Source organism: Diabrotica virgifera, chromosome 8 (genome assembly GCF_917563875.1).
Source record: "Diabrotica virgifera virgifera chromosome 8, PGI_DIABVI_V3a".
Lineage (NCBI taxonomy): Eukaryota > Metazoa > Arthropoda > Insecta > Coleoptera > Chrysomelidae > Diabrotica > Diabrotica virgifera.
Genome location: NC_065450.1, coordinates 162,864,007 through 162,884,889, shown reverse-complemented (window position 1 = coordinate 162,884,889; position 20,883 = coordinate 162,864,007). Strand labels below are relative to the sequence as shown.

Here is a 20,883-nt window from a genome sequence, read left to right as displayed (position 1 = left end):
CTATTACACAAAAATATAATAAATTAACTATAAATAAACACTGCTTTCCTATGAAACAACAATAGCGAATTCTTAAAATAATAAACTACTGCACTGAACAGATATCGATAAAGATAACAGAACAGATAAGAGAAAATCGGACGCAGGTTTGTCAAAATGACGGTGACAATTTATCTGTGTTGCCTAATTAGTTATTAGTTATAATATGTTCGATTTCTTGTTAGAAATAAAAAAATTTAGTAGGTACAAAATGACACAAAATCTAGGCATGGGATAAAAAAGTTTATTTGAAGAAAGTGTATTTTTTGTTCTTCTTAACGGCGGTACAGGCTGGTTTTTTGTAATATTGTATTTAATTACAGAGTAATTTCCACATACTAATATATTTCTCAAATTGGGCTCTGTACCGCCATTCTTTATTATATTACGAATATGTGTGCCAAATATCTCAACAAAATATTCAAAATTACAGCCGCAATCTTGGACCGCGTTAGTTGCTACCTGTTGATCGCTACTGTTGCCTCTTAAATCGTAGGTTTGTTCTTTTTTACAATCGTTTAGTAGAGTACACTGGAATTACAGCCACTAGACATATTTTATTATATACGCCTAGAAATGATATTGGAAGTTTACTAATAATGTAAATTTAAAGAAACGTACCCTAATTTGTTTCATTTAATTTGTATAAGTAGGTATAAAGCGTTTTTATACAGCACACTTGTTCGGATTACACTCTAACTGCGATCGAACAAAGGTGACATTTTGGCATAAATTGGTACTTAACCCTTATTTGACAGTTGCGGTGTTGACACTCCAGATTTGTTTTTATTCTGTACTATACGTATTTGTTTTATTATATTTATTGTTTTTATTATTTACTTTAAAGTAAGATTATAACTTAATTACTGTTTTCTATTTCTAATGTTTTTATTTATTTACATTGAATATTAACTTGTTTTGTTGTATAATCTACTTCTTCAATAATAATTATGTGATACACTTCATTTAAAATGAATTAAGGAATTTGTTGTAATTGGGCAACAATGATAACATAGATAATGTAAAATAATAGTAAAATAAATAAAAGTCTAAACATAATTCTTGAACTCTTTGCTTAAGAGACTACAGTAGCGATCAACAGGTAGCAACAAACGCGGTCCAAGATTGCGGCTGTAGTTTTGAAGATTTTGTCGAGACGTTTGGCACACATATTCGTAATATAATAAAGAATGGCGGTCCAGAGCCCAATTTGAGTAATAGATTAGTATAGTATTTTTACTACAAAAGCGATATTACGTAGGTCAAAATTTTTGACGTAAGAGAACTGTCAAAACATTGGAATGTGACTTTTCATTATTGCCATGTTTCTAATAAACATGGCAATAATGAAAAGTCACATTCTAATGTTTTGACAGTTGTCTTACGTCAAAAATTTTGACCTACGTAATATCGCTTTTGTAGTAAAAATACTATATGTGAAAATTACTCTGTAATTAAATACAATATTAAAAACGAGCCTGTACCGCCATTAAGAAGAAAAAAACATACACTTTCTTCAAATAAAATTTTTTATCCCATATAGATTTTGTGTCATTTTGGACCTACTAAAATTTTTTATTTCTAACAAGAAATCGAACATATTATAACTAATTAGGCAACATAGAGAAATTGTCACTGTCATTTTGACAAACCTGCATCAGATTTTCTCTTATCTGTTCTGCTATCTTAATCGATATCTGTTTAGTGCACTAGTTTTCATTCATTTTAAGAATTTATTATTGTTGTTTCATAGGAAAGTAGTGTTTATTTATAGTTAATTTATTATATTTTTGTGTAATAGAACTAAGTTGTTGGCCTATTTGACAAAATATATTATTGTTAATTGTGAGTTTTAGTTACATATATGTATAAGTATATTTTACGTAAAAATATTTCGAATTCTAATGCGAGTATATAGTTAAAGTGCTTTCGGCGCTCTATGAACTAAATAAAATAAGACGTCTCTTGTTTCGCTTCACAACGAAATGATTATTTATTATTATTTCGTGCAAATACCCATGTTAACATACAATTTTCACCCATTTTGGTTTAATTTTATAAATATTTATTTACTAATAACAACATTGTTTTCTATTACTTCCATTTAGCGCGCCTATGAGTTAAGGTCACATTCAAGTTATGTCAAACAATTCCGAAGCACTGTTGCCAACGTTTCGCTAACCTTACGAAAAAAGGTATGATACTAGGTTTGTTCCAACACGACCGTCCTGCGCAATACCATAGAACATATAGACCTGGATCCCGCGTAAGAAAGAAAAGTTGATTAATAGCAAGCTGAAAATTTGTTAATAGCTTAACGGTGTCTAGTTGGACAAACTTTGATACACGGGAACACTGGAACAGGTGAAGTTTTAACTGTGGAGCATGATAAATGTGTCGTCCTGACAAGTTTATGATGGTGAAAAATAGCAAGTTGTTTTTAAGTTTATTCAATAGCCAACGTTATATAGTATATGAAAAAATGTTTGTCCGACAAAAAGGTTGGGCATTTTAACGAGTCCGACACGTAGAACATGTCACATCACAGGAACTATGTTGGTGATGAATAGCAGTCTGATTTTTGCATGAGAGTTTAATGAAAGGTTAAAAAAGCAATTGGAAGTTCAGTCGGACAAAATGAATGGGAAGTTTTCCTAGTCGGACATTCTAAACATGTAAGATATAGACAAAAATGTTAATGATAAATAGCAAGCTAATTTTGATTTGTTTATGTACAAATTATATTTTGTAACGCAAAAAGTTATATGTCGGACAAAAAGTTTGGGCAAATCGAAGGAAATAAATAAAAAACATTTTTTCAGAATGACTTAGTCACATATTGATAAAGCTATTTTAGTTGTATATTATTATTTATATTCACATATTTGCATGTGCAGATATATAAATGCACACTCCAAAAACTGTGAGGTAAGTATCAATGCATGTGTATACTGCAAAACAATTATTTTTTTGGGTGGAGTTTATTCATTCTCAAAATGACAATAAAAAATGTCAAAGAGCATGTGAAAGCAATCTCTTAGGGTTTTCTAATTAGGCGCATCAGAAAGTACGGAAAATTTCCTACAAAAAACGTTATATACATTTTTTTCCATACTCAAATCTTAACCCTGTAAACGACATTGAAAAATGTGAAGAGTCTTAAACTTTGGTGCTTATAAGAATAGACGTAAATATGACACATTATGCTTAGAAGTATGTATTAGAAGGCTGCATTTGTCAGTGTGATACTTTGTGCTATACAAAGTAGTATTTGAAAGTACATGGTCTCTGAGTTTCTGTTTGCGACGTGTGTTGGAAATTAAATTTTATATTAACTATGGAGTGTTTTTGTGTCTATTTTTGAGTGTCAACAGTTTAAATTTTAAGTCGCCAAATCAAAAGTGAAACCATTCAACGGAACATTTTTGAGTAATTTTCGAACATTTTACAAAGTTAGTAAAATACTTGGTCATCAATTCAATGATATTCAGTTGCCAGATAAGTGTGAAAATTCTATTGAATATCATTCTTCGTGCTATAATGCTTTGCTTGATTGAAAAAGGGTACCTAAATAAATTATTATTAAAATTGTATCACGTAATTTTTCTCAACTTTCTACAAATGAAATAATAATGTAGTTAATATGTCACATGGCCAGAAATAATTTGCTGCCAAAATAAATCGATTAGTTTAAATTTGAAGTTACGATTGCAATTTATTATGAATTATGGTCAAAAGTGACAGTTTTTCGTAAATGGAAATGTATTCATAGACATAAGGGTAGACAGGGAATACAGTGCAAAAAGTCGATAGGTGGTCTATCTATCTCTTTTAACCAAGCGATCCCGCGCATGTGGCAGACAAAGATAGCTAGACCACTCAATCCATAATATAATTTGCCTGATCTACTATAAATGTATTACAGTGAGGTATCTAAATGATGTTGAGATAAATCGAAAGATATCGATTGTAATTGATTGCAGGTACTTTTGACATAGAATAATCACCCCTTATTGAAATTTCAAAAATTATTTTTTTAAATTGTCCGACTACAAAATCTACCCCTTATTTTTTTCCGGCAACGGTCATTCTTGGTAAGGAATAATTTACTTAATTAAATTTCGTCTTTGTCGGAAAGCTATTTATCACCAGCATTTTTGTCTATATCTTACCTGTTTAGAATGTCCGACTACGAAAACTTCCCATTAATTTTGTCGGACAGAACTTCCAATTGCTTTTTTAACCTTTCCATTAAACTCTCATGCAAAAATCAGACTGCTATTCATCACCAACATAGTTCCTGTGATGTGACATGTTCTACGTGTCGGACTCGTTAAAATGCCCAACATTTTTGTCGGACAGACATTTTCTCATATATTACATAACGTTGGCTATCGAATAAACTTAAAAACAACTTTCTATTTTTCACAATCATAAACTTGTCAGGACGACACATTTATCATGCTCCACAGTTAAAACTTCACCTGTTCCAGTGTTCCCGTGTATCAAAGTTTGTCCAACTAGACACCGTTAAGCTATTAACAAATTTTCAGCTTGCTATTAATCAACTTTTCTTTCTTACGCGGGATCCAGGTCTAATATTATTTCGTTCCCATGGAACCCATGGAACGTTAATTATCTAGTAACGAAACGGTAATCTGACGGTTCTTGGTCGTGTTGGAACAAACCTACTATCTCCCGAAGTTATATTGATGGCGCGCTACTGTATACTCTTAAAAGACAATAAAAAATGATTTCATTGTTTTATATTTAATAACTAATTTTTTTGTACTTGAAACACAGTAGGCGTTTTTAACGTTTTATTAATAAATAAATTTAATTTTAGCCATGGATTTGAAAAATGCTAAGGTCTTTGAAGGAAAACCTGAAGGCAAACCGAACACAACCTTGACCATCTCAGATGATGATTTCATGCAAATGGCTGAAGGAAAACTTAACCCTCAACAAGCTTTCATGAAGGGAAAACTCAAGGTCACCGGAAACATCATGTTGGCACAAAAATTAGCACCTCTTCTTAAGACCAATGCTAAACTGTAAACGTCACTTTAAATTAAGTTTAAAATGAATATTTCTGTTAAACTATTTTTTTACGTTGTGTCTGGTATAGCAATGCGAGGTGATTGTTAAAAATTATATTTTTTTGGTTAAGCTGTTATCTTTATTTTAGCAGATTTTTACACTTTTTGTCTAAGGGAACTGATGTTTTATATTATACATTTTATATATTACTTGAATATATAAATTTAAAATAGATGTTTGTTTATTAATATGTGAGGAAACAATTATGATTGTTTTATATTCCGATGCTAAAATATACACTCGGTCCATTGGTTCTGTGTACATGCGTCATCTACCATATAGAATATATGAATCAAATAAACTTGCCTGCGGTTAGAAAAATTACAAAAAGCATTACGGCGCGGTAAATTTGAATTACTCCTAGTTTAAAAACGAGGTATATTAGCGAATGAAGTCAAAATGATTACCATCACCGAAATAATAAGATGGATAAGCAAAGAACTCAATTTTCAGATCAACACTGGAAAAACAAAATAAGGATGAACCAACAATGGTGATTGCTCCTCAGAAATCAAGTGTAGACTAGCAATAAAACGAACCGCAACAGCTAAATTAATTAAAATATGGAAAGACCGAACAATAATGAGAAATAAAGGTTGCTCAATGCTCTTATTTTTCCCATTGCTACACACGCAGCTGAAACATATACTCTCAAAATAATCGGTAGAAGATCAAAACCTTCGAAATGTGGTTCTACAGAAGAATTCTACGCGTTTTCCGGACAAAACTAACCTGTCAATTCTGGAAGAACTTGATATGAAAAGGGGGCTATTAGCAAAACGTCGTCCTAATCTGTAAACTGCATAACTCCATAATTCTCTGAAAATGAGATCCATCTGTTTCAAAAAGTCCCGACTTATTGTATAGAAAAGGTAGCACATGCATATTTTTACCAGATGAGTAATTAGCGACCTCTTCGTATACACCGTATAATAATCCCTTGCCGCCAAATTTAGTACGAAAAATACGTAACTCCCTAGTTTGTCATCCCACACAACAAATAAAAAGTTACTGGTAAGTAATATTAAATACTTACTAAACAATATACAAATTAGTGATATCGGTATCTATAAAATATTTCCGTTTTACCATTATATCTTTGAAAATGGGAGATACGAAGTATTCTAATCAGTCATTAGAGAGATAGTTTTTGTGTCTCCTGTAAAATTTGGATAAGCAACAGCTAAATTAATTATAATATGGAAAGGCCGAACAATAATGACAATGTCAGACAGAGTAATTTTAATACAGCTGAATGCTAAACCTATAATTATAAATATCATCTAAGTTTATGCTCCCACTACAGATGCAGATGAACAGAAAATTGAAGAATTCTACCATCAAATAGAAGAAGTGCTAAAAACAACAAAGAAACACGAAACAACAATAATTATAGGAGACTAACGCTAAAGTCGGACAAAAGATGACACAAAACATCATCGGAAAGTTTGGCTTGGGAGAGAAAAATCTAAGATGTGAGCGTCTAATAGAATTCTGCCAAGAAAATGACTTCGTCATTACAAATACCTGGTTTCAACTTCCAGAAAGGCGTCTCTACACGTGGAAATTCCCTCAAGACAGACATCAAGGTAGAATAGTACGGAATCAAATAGACTACATCCTAATAAACCACCGATTTCGGAACAATATTAAAGATGTAAAAACTTACCCCGGCGCCGATATAAACTCGAATCATAATTTACTCTGCTCCAAAATACAAATCAAACTAAAGAAACTAACAAAACCAACTAAGCCTAGTAAGATATATCTCGACCCCCTTAAAAACCCCCAAACGCGCGAACACATATCACAGCAGATAAATAGTAAAATGCACAGAATATCAAATATACCAAACGAAAACAGAACTACACTGGGGTGCAAAATTAACCGGACACCTTAAAAATTGGTCATTTTTGATGTCTCGAATTTCCTAAACCTGTTGTCCGATTTAAGTGATTTTTTTAATATGTTATAACCTTATTCTTTATCAATATCGCTGTAATAATATTGTGGTTAAACAGGTAAATTTTCATTGCATACCGGGTGTACCAATGAAATTGTGTTTTTTCTTAAGCTTCGCATCACCCTGTGGAATATTCTAGCATTTATAAAGTACTCAAATTAAAACCCAACTATAGCCTTATCTTTTCTCAGCATTCTGTTTTTTGATTCATTCGCTTAAGTAGGACCATAAAAAAGTTAGGAAATTTAACAATTAGCCATGTTCTTTATCAATACAGGGTGTTTCTAAATAAGTGCGACATACTTTAAGGGGTAATTCTACATGAAAAAATAATGACAGTTTGCTTTATAAACCTATCTCCACAAATGCTTCATTTCTGGAATAGAGGGTGTTGAAATTTTTCTTACAAACTGACGATTTATTTATTGCTTAAAAACCAGTTGAGATATGCAAATAACATTTGGTGGGTGTTAAGACGTAGTTATTGTACATTTTCTGACATACAAGTAAGAATTTAATATTCACCATTGGCGCGTACGGGTAATATAAGCCCTCATATTACCCGAATGCTCGCCAATGGTGAATATTAAATTCATAATTGTATGTCAAAAAATGTGCAATAACTACATCTTAAAACCCACCAAATTTCATTTGCATACCTCAACCGGTTTTAAAGCAATAAGTCAGTTTGTAAGTTCAACACCCCTATCTCGGAAACGAAGCATTTGCATAGTTATCGTTGATAAAGCAAACTATCATTATTTTTTCATGCAGAATTACCCCTTAAAGTTTGCGAATTATTATTTAAAAACACCCTGTATTGATGAAAAACATGGCTAGTTGTTAAAGTACCTAACTTTTTTATTATCCAACATAAGCGAATGAATAAAAAAACATGAGGCTATAGTTGGATTTTAATTTCAGTATTTTATAAATGCTAGAATATTCCACAGGGTGATGGGAACTTTGAGAACAAAACACAGTTTGATTGATACACCCGGTATACAATGAAAATTTAACTGTTTAGCAACAATACTATTACAGGGACATTGCTAAAGAAGAAGGCTATAATACAGGGTGTCTGCGTAACTGGGAACCATATGGGAAACTTTTTTAATATCAATTTTACGAAAAAAAGTAATTCTAATTATATTTAAAATCTGTGCATGGTCTAAACCTCAAGATGCAACCATCAGTTATCCAAGTTTGTTAATTTTATACGAGGTGTATCAAATAATATGAATTTAGAAAGAATTCTTTCTATATTCTTTCTAAATTCATATTATTTGACACACCTCGTATAAAATCAACAAACTTGGAAAACTGATGGTTTTATCTTGAGGTTTAGACCATGCACAGATTTTTATGAAGAATAAGTTTTTTTCCTAAAATTATTAATAAAAGTAAAATTTAATAAAAAATTTTGGTCTTGGTAAAAGGTATATTATTTTAAAAAGCCCTATAGGGCTACAAACATCGAACAGAACGTTTTCGCTCTAAAAAGAGCATCATCAGTGTTGCAAGAACATGGTGAGCCAACCAAAAAATACGAAGGTCAAAGCCTTTCAAAAATGGACTAAAAGTCACATCAAAATGCTAACATAGCAAATTCCAAAGGATGGATATAATCCCTAAGGATATGGCCCTAGGATAACATATGACTCCCACACGTTGTAAGTGGGTCAAAGGTAACAAATTAGGTCATTATGTTACAAGAGCTGACAGGCAACTCAATGCAACTCAAGCAACTTATGAGTTGCCTGTCAGCTCTTGTAACATAATGACCTAATTTGTTACCTTTGACCCACTTACAACGTGTGGGAGTCATATGTTATCCTAGGGCCATATCCTTAGGGATTATATCCATCCTTTGGAATTTGCTATGTTAGCATTTTGATGTGACTTTTAGTCCATTTTTGAAAGGCTTTGACCTTCGTATTTTTTGGTTGGCTCACCATGTTCTTGCAACACTGATGATGCTCTTTTTAGAGCGAAAACGTTCTGTTCGATGTTTGTAGCCCTATAGGGCTTTTTAAAATAATATACCTTTTACCAAGACCAAAATTTTTTATTAAATTTTACTTGTAATTAATGGTATACAGCCAGCTACAGGAAATTCTTCCTAGTGGATTATTAATAAAAGAGTTATTACAGGTCTAATAAACAAAAATGATGTTCGGAATCAGTAGGTAATTTAGGAAAATCTCAAAATCTCTCTTTTTTCTCGTAGAAGGCTGTTATTGCATATTTGAATATGGTTTTTAATTACAAATAACTTTTCATAATAAAATTTTTTGATATTTTGAAATATAAAGGTAGTTTGCTCTTGAGCGAAATTAATATTTTTTGACATACCTCGTATACTGTTGACAAAATTTGATATCTGATGATTGCATCTTAGGTTTTAGACTATGCAGAGCACTTTATAAAGAATGACTTTTTTTCGTAAAATTGATATTAAAAAAGTTTCCCTTACGGTTCCAAGTTACGCAGACACCCTGTATATTAAAAAAATTACTTAAATCGGACAACAGGTTTAGGTAATTCGAGACATCAAAAATTACCCATTTTTAAGGTGTCCGGTTAATTTTGCACCCCAGTGTATTAACGAATGTTGGTAAACTCGATTTTAGAGGACGTAAGGGAGTCTTTAAAAACACCTACAATGTTGGCAAAAAATGACTAGATGAACCAAGAAATGCTAGACCTAATGGAAGTTCGACGAAAATACAAAAATAGCAATATTATCTAATACCGTGAAATTAACAAACTCATAAAAAGGAAAATTAAACAGGCCAAATAATCTTGGCTCGAGAGTTCATGTAAAGAAATAGAAGACCTCCAAACAAAGCATGACAGTTTCAACCTCCACAAGAAACTTAAATATACCTCCGGAATTAGAAAACAAAAATGCTGACGTACTTAAGAGGAAACAGTAGCGATCAACAGGTAGCGAAAACGCGTTCCAAGATTGCGGCTGTAATTTGAATATTTTTTCGAAATATTTGGCACACTTATTCGTAATTTAATAAAGAATGGCGGTACAGAGCCCAATTTGAAAAATATATTAATATGTGGAAATTACTCTGTAATTAAATACAATATTAAAAAACGAGCCTGTACCGCCATTAAGAAAAACAAAAAATACACTTTTTTCAAATAAATTTTTTTATCCGATGCCTAGATTTTATGTCATTTTGGAACTTCTAAAATTTTTTATTTCATTAGTAGTTCCAAAATGACACAAAATCTAGGCATCGGATGAAAAAGTTTATTTGAAAAAAGTGTATTTTTTTGTTCTTCTTAATGGCGGTACAGGCTCGTTTTTTTAATATTGTATTTAATTACAGAGTAATTTCCACATATTAATATATTTTTCAAATTGGGCTCTGTACCGCCATTCTTTATTACATTACGAATACGTGTGCCAAATATCTCGAAAAAATATTCAAAATTACAGCCGCAATCTTGGAACGCGTTTTGGCTACCTGTTGATCGCTACTGTATCACCTTAAGAGCACTCAGTAGCGATCAACAGGTAGCAACAAACGCGGTCCAAGATTGCGAAAGTTCTGCGAACTTTCAAAAGTGAGGCAACAGTGCGTCGGTAATTCGACACTGACAGTGACGTTTATACTATCAAAAACAATAATTTTTATACACATAGGCTCGAAATGTTGCCAAGTCAGTGATGTTCGATTTCTTGTTATAAAAAATCGATTTTTAGTAGTTCCAATGTGACACAAAATCTAGGCACGGGATAAAAAAGTTTATTTGAAGAAAGTGTATTTTTTTGTCCTTCTTAATGGCGGTACAGGCTCCTTTTTTTTTTAATATCTTATTTAGTTATAGAGTAATTTCCACATACTAACATATTTCTGAAATTGGGCTCTGTACCGCCATTCTTTATTATATTACGAATATGTGTGCCAAATATCTCGACAAAATATTCAAAATTAGAGCCACAATCTTGGAACGCGTTTGTTGCTACCTGTTGATCGCTACTGTTTGCTCTTAAAAACGCAGACGGAAAAATTTGTGATCACGAACAACAGTGCAAAGAATGGGAGAGACACATCAGTGACCTTTTTGACGATGCTTCTCGAGAAAATGCTCCAAATACTACCCGTGACAACCAATTAGACAGAGGTCCCAGTATACTGAAGTCGGAAGTAATAAAAGCAATACAACAAGCCAAAAACAATAAAGCACCTGGACCAGATCAAATCCCTGTTGAGCTACTTAAACTTTTAGATGAGGAAAACATTACCTACTTGACTATTACTTTCTTCAACAAAATTTACAACGAAGGAAAAATACCAGATGATTGGTTGGAGTCACTGTTTATAACATTACCAAAGAAAAGCAGGCCCACCAAATGTAGCGATTTTAGACTAATCAGTTTGATGAGTCACACACTTAAGATACTTTTACGTATTATACAAAACCGAGTATTCCTTCTGTGCGAAACTAGAATGGGTAATAAGCAATTTGGATTTAGAAATGGTCTAGGAACTAGAGAAGCACTATTTTGTATGCGTGTTCTCTTACAAAAAAGTTGTGAATTCCGAAAGAACGTTTATGCTTGTTTCATCGACTTCGAGAAGGCATTCGACCGAGTACAACATGATACACTTTTCGATTGCCTGCGGGCAGCAGGACTTTACCACTCCAATATAAGACTGCTGAAATAATTATATTACAATTAAGTAGCCTCTATCCAAATTGGAGACAGTCGTACTGAAAAACTACCGATAAAACGTGGAGTACGACAAGGTTGTGTTTTATCACCAACTCTTTTTAATCTACTCTGAAGAAATCTTTAGGGAGGCTTTGGATGACAGACAAGAGGGAGTAAGGCTCGGCAGAGAAGTAATCAACAAGATTAGATACGCTGACGATACAGCCATTCTTGCTGAAAATTTACAAGATCTTCAGACACTACTAAATCTAGTCAGTGAAGCAAGTTATCGGAGAGGCCTTAAAATCAACATTTCAAAGACAAAGTGGATGGTAGTTAAAAAGATTAATATAGATCAGGGTCAGCTTTTTCTTGATGGAGAGGAGTTAGAACGGGTGAATCATTTCAAGTACCTTGGCAGCTGGTTAAATGTAAATTGTGACTCCGATGAAGAGATAATAACTAAAATCGAAATATCACGGAAGGCTTTTATGAACTGGAAACCAATTTTGGTCTATCTTATTGTATGGTTGTGAGACATGGACGTTAAAAAACACAATGCTAAACAAAATGGAAGCATTCGAATTGTGGTGCTATCGACGAATCCTAAAGATATCGTGGGTTTCGCACACTTCCAATGAAGATGTTCTTCAAATGATGAATTCAGAACGTCTGCTCATAAGCATCATAAAGACAAGAAAAACAGAATACTTCGGCCATATAGTTCGAAGTTCGAGAACCTAAATACCATCTGCTTAGCCTTATAATACAAGGAAAAGTGGAGGAAAAGAGATGGATTGGTCGAAAGAAACTTTCATGGCTGCGTAATATTAGACAATGGTGTGACAGCACATTAGAAGAATTATTTCGCGTAGCAACCGATAGAGAGAGGTTTCAGGAAATTGTAAACATGATGAGGGCCAACGTCTGAATACAGACACGGCACCTAAAGAAGAAGAACAATAATGAGGAATAAAGGTTGCTCAATGCTCTTATTTTTCCCATTGCTACACACGCAGCTGAAACATATACTCTCAAAATAATCGGTAGAAGATCAAAACCTTCGAAATGTGGTTCTACAGAAGAATTCTACGCGTTTTCCGGACAAAACTAACCTGTCAATTCTGGAAGAAATTCATATGAAAGGGGGGCATAATTCTCTGAAAATGAGTTATTACTGCCATCTGCTTCAAAAAGTCCCTACTTATTGTTTAGAAAAGGTAGCACATGCATATTTTTACCAGATGAGTAAATAGCGACCTCTACGTATACATCGTATCTCCCTTGCCGCCAAATTTAATACGAAAAATACGTAACTCCCTGGTTTGGACTAACTCCATTCATCAATTTAATCACGAAAACTCGAGAAGATGAATAACCTTAGGCACCAGGTGCTCCGTGGGTCGGATCTGATGGCGTATTAGCGTTCAGCGACTCCAAAAACCATGAGTAATCCCTTTTTAACAATTCAATGCCGAAAACTCTCTAAACTCCAGAAGATGACGTGCCGTAGGCACAATGCAATTCGTGGGTCGGATCTGATAGTGTATGCATGTTCAGCAACCCCAAAAACCTATAACTAATCCGTTTGCATTAATGTAGTACCGAAGACCCTCGAAACTCCAGGAGCCCCTTTCAGTGACCTTGGAAACCAGGTTCTCCGGGAGTCGGCTCTGGTGGCATATTCGTGTTTAGCGACCTCAAAAAACCCTCCAGTAATTCATTTGCATCAATTAAATGCCGAAAACCATCGAAACTCTAGAAGATGACGTTCCTTGCCGTCGTCCTGGCCACCACGTGCTCCGAGGTCAATTCTGATGGCATATTCGTGTTTAGCCATCCCAAAAACCTATGAGTAATCTGTTTATATCAGTTTAATGCCGAATACCCTCGAAACTCCAGAAGATGACGTCCGTTGAAGGTCAAGGTCAAAGTAAAGGTCGCCATTGGATAGTCAGGAAAAAATCCTTGACTACTAGTACTTTTCTTTGATCCAAACTTCTACATGTTGCCAGATAACCAGTAACTCAGGGAATTGGAATACCCAGTAAATCTTATAATTTTCCGAGTCTGTGCCTCTATATCTTGAAAATCCTCCATACGATCGAGTTGTGCCCATGAGAACTTTTCATCACAATGCTTCAAAGAGTATTTTCCCAAAGTATGAACTAAATCCACTGGGACCTAATTTCCGTAAGGTTTGTGCGGGGTACTTTGTATCAGATTTTCAGCTTCTTAATAATTTCTTCATTTTTTAATTTTGGCAAATCTGTTATAACGACGAAAACGTTGATAAATAAGTCGATAAGATTCCAGATGTGTATTCTGGTATCTTATCAGAGTGTCGATTATAATATAGAATGTGTGGATTTTCATCTCGGCACTAGCTGAAAAGTTTAGTTCATCATCGGTCCTCTCGTCAAAGTGAATTTTTCTGTTTCTCTTTCTTGTTTCTTTATATGTTTTATTTGGGCACAATTTTTTGGGTTCCTCTTCGTAATTGGCAAAATTATTTCTGATTGACGTAAAGTAATTTGAAAGAGCTTCATACTCTTTAACGACAGAACCCAGATCCATCGCAGGACATACTTATTGGATAGGTTCACTTTTTCTAAAATATGTTGCCAAATGACACCTAATAAAGCCAAGTGCTTGATGTTTCACAGCTGTAGTTTGACATTGGTCGTTAGAGATATTAAAAAGCGCTTTTTTTATTTCGCTGAAGCCAGTGTATACCTAACGCTTTGGTTGCGTCCACCTTTGCGGACCATCTAGTTTCACTAAGAGATTTCACAACAGGTGATTTTAAGTTGTCATAATTTTAGTCATAAATTTAAGTTGTCAGTCAAAATTTTCCATCTACACTGCGGTGCAAAAAAATTGATTCACTAAAAATTTGGCCATTTTTGATGTTTTGAATTTCCTAAACCTGTCCGATTTAAGTGATTTTTTACCACGTTATAGCCTTAGTCATTGACAATATCGATGTAATAATATTGTTGCTAGACAGTTAACCTGTCATTGTATACCGGGTGTACGAATCAAACTGTGTTTTTTCTCAAAGTTCGCATAACCCTGTGGACTATTCTAGCATTTATAAAATACTGAAATTAAAACCCAACTATAGCCTCAGGTTTTCTTAACATTTTGTCTTTCGATTCATTCGCTTATGTTGGATAATAAAAAAAGTTAGGTACTTTAACAACTGGCCACGTTCGTCATCAGTACAGGGTGTTTCTAAATAAGTGCGACAAACTTTAAGGGGTAATTTTACATGAGAAAATAATGACAATTTGTTTTATAATCATATGTCCGCAAACGCTTCGTTTCCGAGATACGGGATGTTCAATTATTTTTTACAAACTGACGATTGATTTATTGCTTTAAAACCAGTTGAGATATGCAGATCAAATTCGGTGGGTTTAAAACGTAGTTATTGCACATTTTTTGACATACAATTAAGAATTTAATATTCACCATTGGCGTGCGTACGGGTAATATTATCGGTCATAATACCCGTTTGCGCGCCACTGGCGAATATTAAATTCTTAATTGTATGTCAAAAAATGTGCAATAACTACGTCTTAAAACCCACCAAATTTGATTTGCACATCTCAACTGGTTTTAAAGCAATAAGTAAATCATCAGTTTGTAAAAAAAATGAACATCCCGTATCTCGGAAAAGAAGCGTTTGCGGACATATGATTATAAAGAAAATTGTCATTATTTTCTCATGTACAATAACCCCTTAAAGTTTTGTGCAAATATTTTAGAAACACCCTGTACTGATGACGAACATGGTCAGTTGTTAAAGTACCTAACTTTTTGATTATCCAACATAAGCGAATGAATCGAAAGACAAAATGTTAAGAAAACCTGAGGCTATAGTTGGGTTTTAATTTCAGTATTTTATAAATGCCAGAATAGTCCACAGGGTGATGCGAACTTTGAGAAAAAAAAAACACAGTTTGATTCGTACACCCGGTATACAATGATAGTTTGACTGGCTAGCAACAATATTATTACAGAGATATTGTCAATGAATAAGGCTATAACGTGGTAAAAATCACTTAAATCGGACAACAGGTTTAGGAAATTTGAAACATCAAAAATGACCAAATTTTTAGTGGATCGATTTTTTTGCACTGCAGTGTATATGTGGAAGCCGAGAAAAATGTATATAATTCTTGTAAAAAAAAATTAAAAAGGAAAAGGCGTTCAGACAGGATTCTGCTGCTAAATATCCTACCAAATTGAGAGAATGTCCAGAGCAAGGTACGTACTCGGCAAGTTTATTCTGATTTTTTATTCTGGCCTGCAGTCCTGAATATTTGCCAGACATACTGGATGCGTTATCATATGACTGGCCGAGACAATTACTTAAGGTCCGCTTGCCACTATGCTAAATGTAGTACTGAAATTAGTACTAAAAATATTGTATCTACAAATTAGATGCGCGCGCCGATTTAGTACTAAAAATTAAAACATGTTCTAATTTCTTGTACTGAAATTGACACAATATTAAAAAGTGAGGTTGTATTGTATATTAGGTACTTTTGTTTTTTTTATAGGTACATAATAATAATAGTGATTTCAACTTTCAACATGTGGAGAAAAAGGCAGATTGAAACATTAATAGTTTTACAAATCGAATCAATGATCAATGTTTGTATGTGCCAAAGCACCCTCTCTATAGAATAGGAACGCACGAATTAAAGTTTTGGAAGAAATAAAGGCAGAATTAGCCAAACTAGGTGTGGATATATCTCTAATAGCAGAAATAAAAGCCAAGTTTGCCAGTTTTGCAAAAATACTTCTTCCCATCTTTTATTGTTAATAAGTTAATGGCTTGCAACTTGCAATCTCAATTAGTAAAGCTCCTATCTATGAACCTTGAGTAAAGCTCATGTAAATTTAGTAGGTAGAGCGCATGCCTATATGCTGATTACAATTCGGATAGTTGCAAACACAAACTTGGCACAAACTGACTTTTTCATACTAAATCGACTCGCGCAACTAACCAATATTTTTAGTACTGAAATCAGTACTGAAATTAGTATAATGGCAAACGGGTCTAAGTCACTGGTACATTCTTCTAAAGTCGAAATCACTGTAGATTCCAAAGCAGCAGACTTGTGACCTTCAGATGGAATATATTTAATAAATCTTTCAGTCGGCATACCATCACCAGAAACAGCGAACTAAAAATACTAGCTGATCAACATGAGACACTTCTGGTGTCGAATCAACTATTATAAAATAGTATTTTTCTTGCTTTAATTCGCTAAAAATCTTTCTTTTTTTTTCTTCCCATCAAAACTACTTATTAGTTCCTTGCATATATAGTGTTTGACAGATAATTACAGTTCCCTTGACCAATATTTCCAAATTTAGTAAGGTGCTCGCGTAAAAAGGATCAAATTCTGCTGAGTTCTAAACAACCTAAAAAGTTGCCGCTTTGAATTGATCCTATAGCCCGCCGCCTTTGCGGTGCTGCCGGTGTCCCAATAATCCCTAAATTTACGACTTCCGTCCTTTTTAAATGAATAGAATTTTTATTTAATTTAATTTTAAGAGAATGCAATTTGTTTTCTACAAATGAATGCCCACTTCTATTCCATTGATGGTTTACCTACTTAATTGTTAATTGTTATTCGATTGTAATTTTTATATACAAATATTTTTTTGTACAGTATTTTTGCCGCCCGCTTATAATTTGCCGCCCTAGGCAACTGCCTATATTGCCTAATGGATAAAGCGGCCCTGTCTGTTGTTATATTATTTGGTTTGTTTGACATTTTCCGGTTCTTTTTTGATGAGGTTTTTGTAGGGAAACCACATTTTAAAATAAAAAAATATAAAGTTTATTTCTTATAACAAGCAATACAAAACAATAATATTTATTCAAAATCACATCCTTTGTAAACACCATTTTCGATACAATATTTAACAACAGCTCGCCAACAAGGATCGGTGCACAACAACTTAGGATTTCCTACGATGAGCAAAAGTGATTTGGCTCTCGAAATCGCAACGTTCAATCTTTTGGGGTGTGCAACGAAGCCCAAGTGGTAAGTAAGATCCGATTTGATAAAATCTTTAGATGAACGTACCGTGGATATAATGACGATGTCGAATTCTTGACCTTGAAATTCTTCTATAGTCCCGATTTTTGGTACTTCAAATTCTGCTTCCGTGAAAACTGTTCGTAATTCTTTAGCCTAAAAAATATTAATTTCTATATTATAACTAGTCGTAAGACAAAATAATTAGAATCATTAAAACGTAAATAAATTCTGGATGTGCCTACATGTACCTTTTCGTTTATTTAGAGTTTAGAGCATGGACGATTACTAGCTGCGGGAACGCCAATGTATGTGGGTGATTCCAATTCAAACCACTCAATTTTGGATCCAAAAAACTTTTTGATCTCCGATTTGTCTGTAACTTGGTGTATAGCTTCAGCGGAACGTAAAAATAAGTTCGAGCTGAAGCATTTAAGCCCGAACAGTCAGTCTTCTTTTTTCCTTAAAAGATCAGTTTTAGCCAATTTACAGTGATTTGGTATTTATTTAAACAAATTTATATATTTTATCATAAAGTATCAGTGGAAAAAACAATGTTTTAATAGAAGGGACTCAAAAATGACAGTATAAGGCATTATAACAAGTAATTTTGATCAAAGGCTATAGCGGGATAAGATGGTAAAATCTGCACTCGGCTGGATTCTTAGTTGGGGTTGGGCAATCGAAAGTACATAATTCAAAAACCCCCTAACCAAATTTTTAGCTCCCTATGTGACCCCAGGTGTCCCCTATCGAAAAAAATGTGTTTTTTCGAAAAACATTTTTTTGGAGCGATCTTTTGCTTTAAAAAATGTGAAAAAAATTATGAATGTACATTATTATACCCTAAATCCCACTGATTTTTTTCAGATTTTTTGGATCAAAATTGACGCCAAAAAAAATTTTTGAAGTTTTCAAAAAATTCTTAGGTTATGTAGGTAATTTTTGGCTAGCTCCGACAAAATTTTTTTTCGTGTATTTTTTTCCGTTCTTTTGAATGGCAGGGATAGTTTTGCCATTTTCTCGCCGGAAATTACTCAAAATTCGAAAAAACCCATTTTTTTGGTTACCCCCCTCATATTTTTAGTGTTTACTGAGCGATCTTTCATTTAAAAAATCTGAAAAAAATTATGAACATACATTGATGCCCAAAAATATACTATATTTTTTTTCAGATTTTTTGGATCAAAATTGAAAAATTTTGAATTTTTCAAAAAATTTTTAGGTTATGTAGGTAATTTTTGGCGAGCGCCGACATAATTTTTTTTAGTGTATTTTTTCCATTCTTTTGAATGGCTGGGATAGTTTTGCCATTTTCTCGCCGGAAATTGCTTAAAATTCGAAAAAACCCATTTTTTGGTTCCCCCCCTCATATTTTTAGTGTTTACTGACCGATCTTTCCTTTAAAAAATCTGAAAAAAATTATGAACATACATTGATGCCCAAAAATATACTGTTTTTTTTTTCAGATTTTTTGGATCAAAATTGAAAAATTTTGAATTTTTCAAAAATTTTTTAGGTTATGTAGGTAATTTTTGGCTAGGTCCGACATAATTTTTTTTAGTGTATATTTTTCCGTTCTTTTGAATTGCTGGGATAGTTTTGCCATTTTCTCGCCGGAAATTGCTCAAAATTCGAAAAAACCCATTTTTTTGGTTCCCCCCTCATATTTTTAGTGTATACTGAGCGATCTGTTCTTTAAAAAATCTGAAAAAAAATTATGAACATACATTGATGGATAAAAACATACTGTTTTTTTTATCAGATTTTTTATATCAAAATTGAGGCTAGAAAAAATTATTGAATTTCTCAAAAAAATTTTAGGTTATGTAGGTAATTTTTGGCTAGGTCCGACATAATTTTTTTAGTGTATTTTTTCCGTTCTTTTGAATGGCATGGATAGTTTTGCCATTTTCTCGCCGGAAGTTACTCAAAATTCGAAAAAACCCATTTTTTTGGTTACCCCCCACATTTTTTAGTGTTTACTGAGCGATCTTATCTTTAAAAAATCTGAAAAAAATTATGAACATACATTGATGCCCAAAAATATACTATTTCTTTTTCAGATTTTTTGGATCAAAATTGAAAAATTTTGAATTTTTCAAAAAAATTTTAGGTTATGTAGGTAATTTTTGGCGAGCGCCGACATAATTTTTTTTAGTGTATTTTTTCCGTTCTTTTGAATGGCTGGGATAGTTTTGCCATTTTCTCGCCGGAAATTGCTCAAAATTCGAAAAAACCCATTTTTTGGTACCCCCCTCGTATTTTTAGTGTTTACTGACCGATCTTTCCTTTAAAAAATCTGAAAAAAATTATGAACATACATTGATGCCCAAAAATATACTGGTTTTTTTTCAGATTTTTTGGATCAAAATTGAAAAATTTTGAATTTTTCAAAAATTTTTTAAGTTATGTAGGTAATTTTGGCTAGGTCCGACATAATTTTTTTTAGTGTATATTTTTTCGTTCTTTTGAATGGCTGGGATAGTTTTGCCATTTTCTCGCCGGAAATTGCTCAAAATTCGAAAAAAAACCCATTTTTTTGGTTCCCCCCTCATATTTTTAGTGTTTACTGAGCGATCTGTTCTTTAAAAAATCTGAAAAAAAATTATGAACATACATTGATGGCCAAAAACATACTGTTTTTTTTTATCAGATTTTTTGGATCAAAATTGAGGCTAGAAAAAATGATTGAATTTCTCAAAAAATTTTTAGGTTATGTAGGTAATTTTTGGCTACCTCCGACATAATTTTTTTTAGTGTATTTTTTTCCGTTCTTTTGAATGGCAGGGATAGTTTTGCCATTTTCTCGCCGGAAATTGCTCGAAATTCGAAAAAACCCATTTTTTGGTTCCCCCTCATATTTTTAGTGTTTACTGACCGATCTTTCCTTTAAAAAATCTGAAAAAAAAATTATGAACGTACATTTATGCCCCAAAACATACTTTTTTTTTCAGATTTTTTAAATCAAAATTGAGGCCAGAAAAAATTATTGAATTTTTCAAAAAAATTTTAGGGTATGTAGGTAATTTTTG

General features: G+C 33.0%; 2 protein-coding genes across 4 annotated transcripts in view; one reads left to right on the top strand and one right to left on the bottom strand.

Annotated features, from left to right (window-relative positions):
• LOC126889804 (peroxisomal multifunctional enzyme type 2) overlaps window positions 1-5,313 on the top strand; it is a 180,433-nt gene extending 175,120 nt beyond the window's left edge. For all 3 annotated transcript variants that reach the window (XM_050658445.1, XM_050658446.1, XM_050658447.1), the window contains one exon: window positions 4,886-5,313. In XM_050658445.1, coding sequence (XP_050514402.1) covers window positions 4,886-5,097 — 212 coding nt within the window. In that variant the 3' untranslated portion in view covers window positions 5,098-5,313. The remainder of the gene's footprint in view (window positions 1-4,885) is intronic.
• A 12,310-nt stretch (window positions 5,314-17,623) lies between these two features.
• The window catches only part of LOC126889803 (probable RNA helicase armi), a 45,018-nt gene continuing 41,758 nt past the window's right edge, over window positions 17,624-20,883 (bottom strand). Inside the window, exon 5 of the mRNA XM_050658444.1 lies at window positions 17,624-18,004. Coding sequence (XP_050514401.1) covers window positions 17,684-18,004 — 321 coding nt within the window. The 3' untranslated portion in view covers window positions 17,624-17,683. The remainder of the gene's footprint in view (window positions 18,005-20,883) is intronic.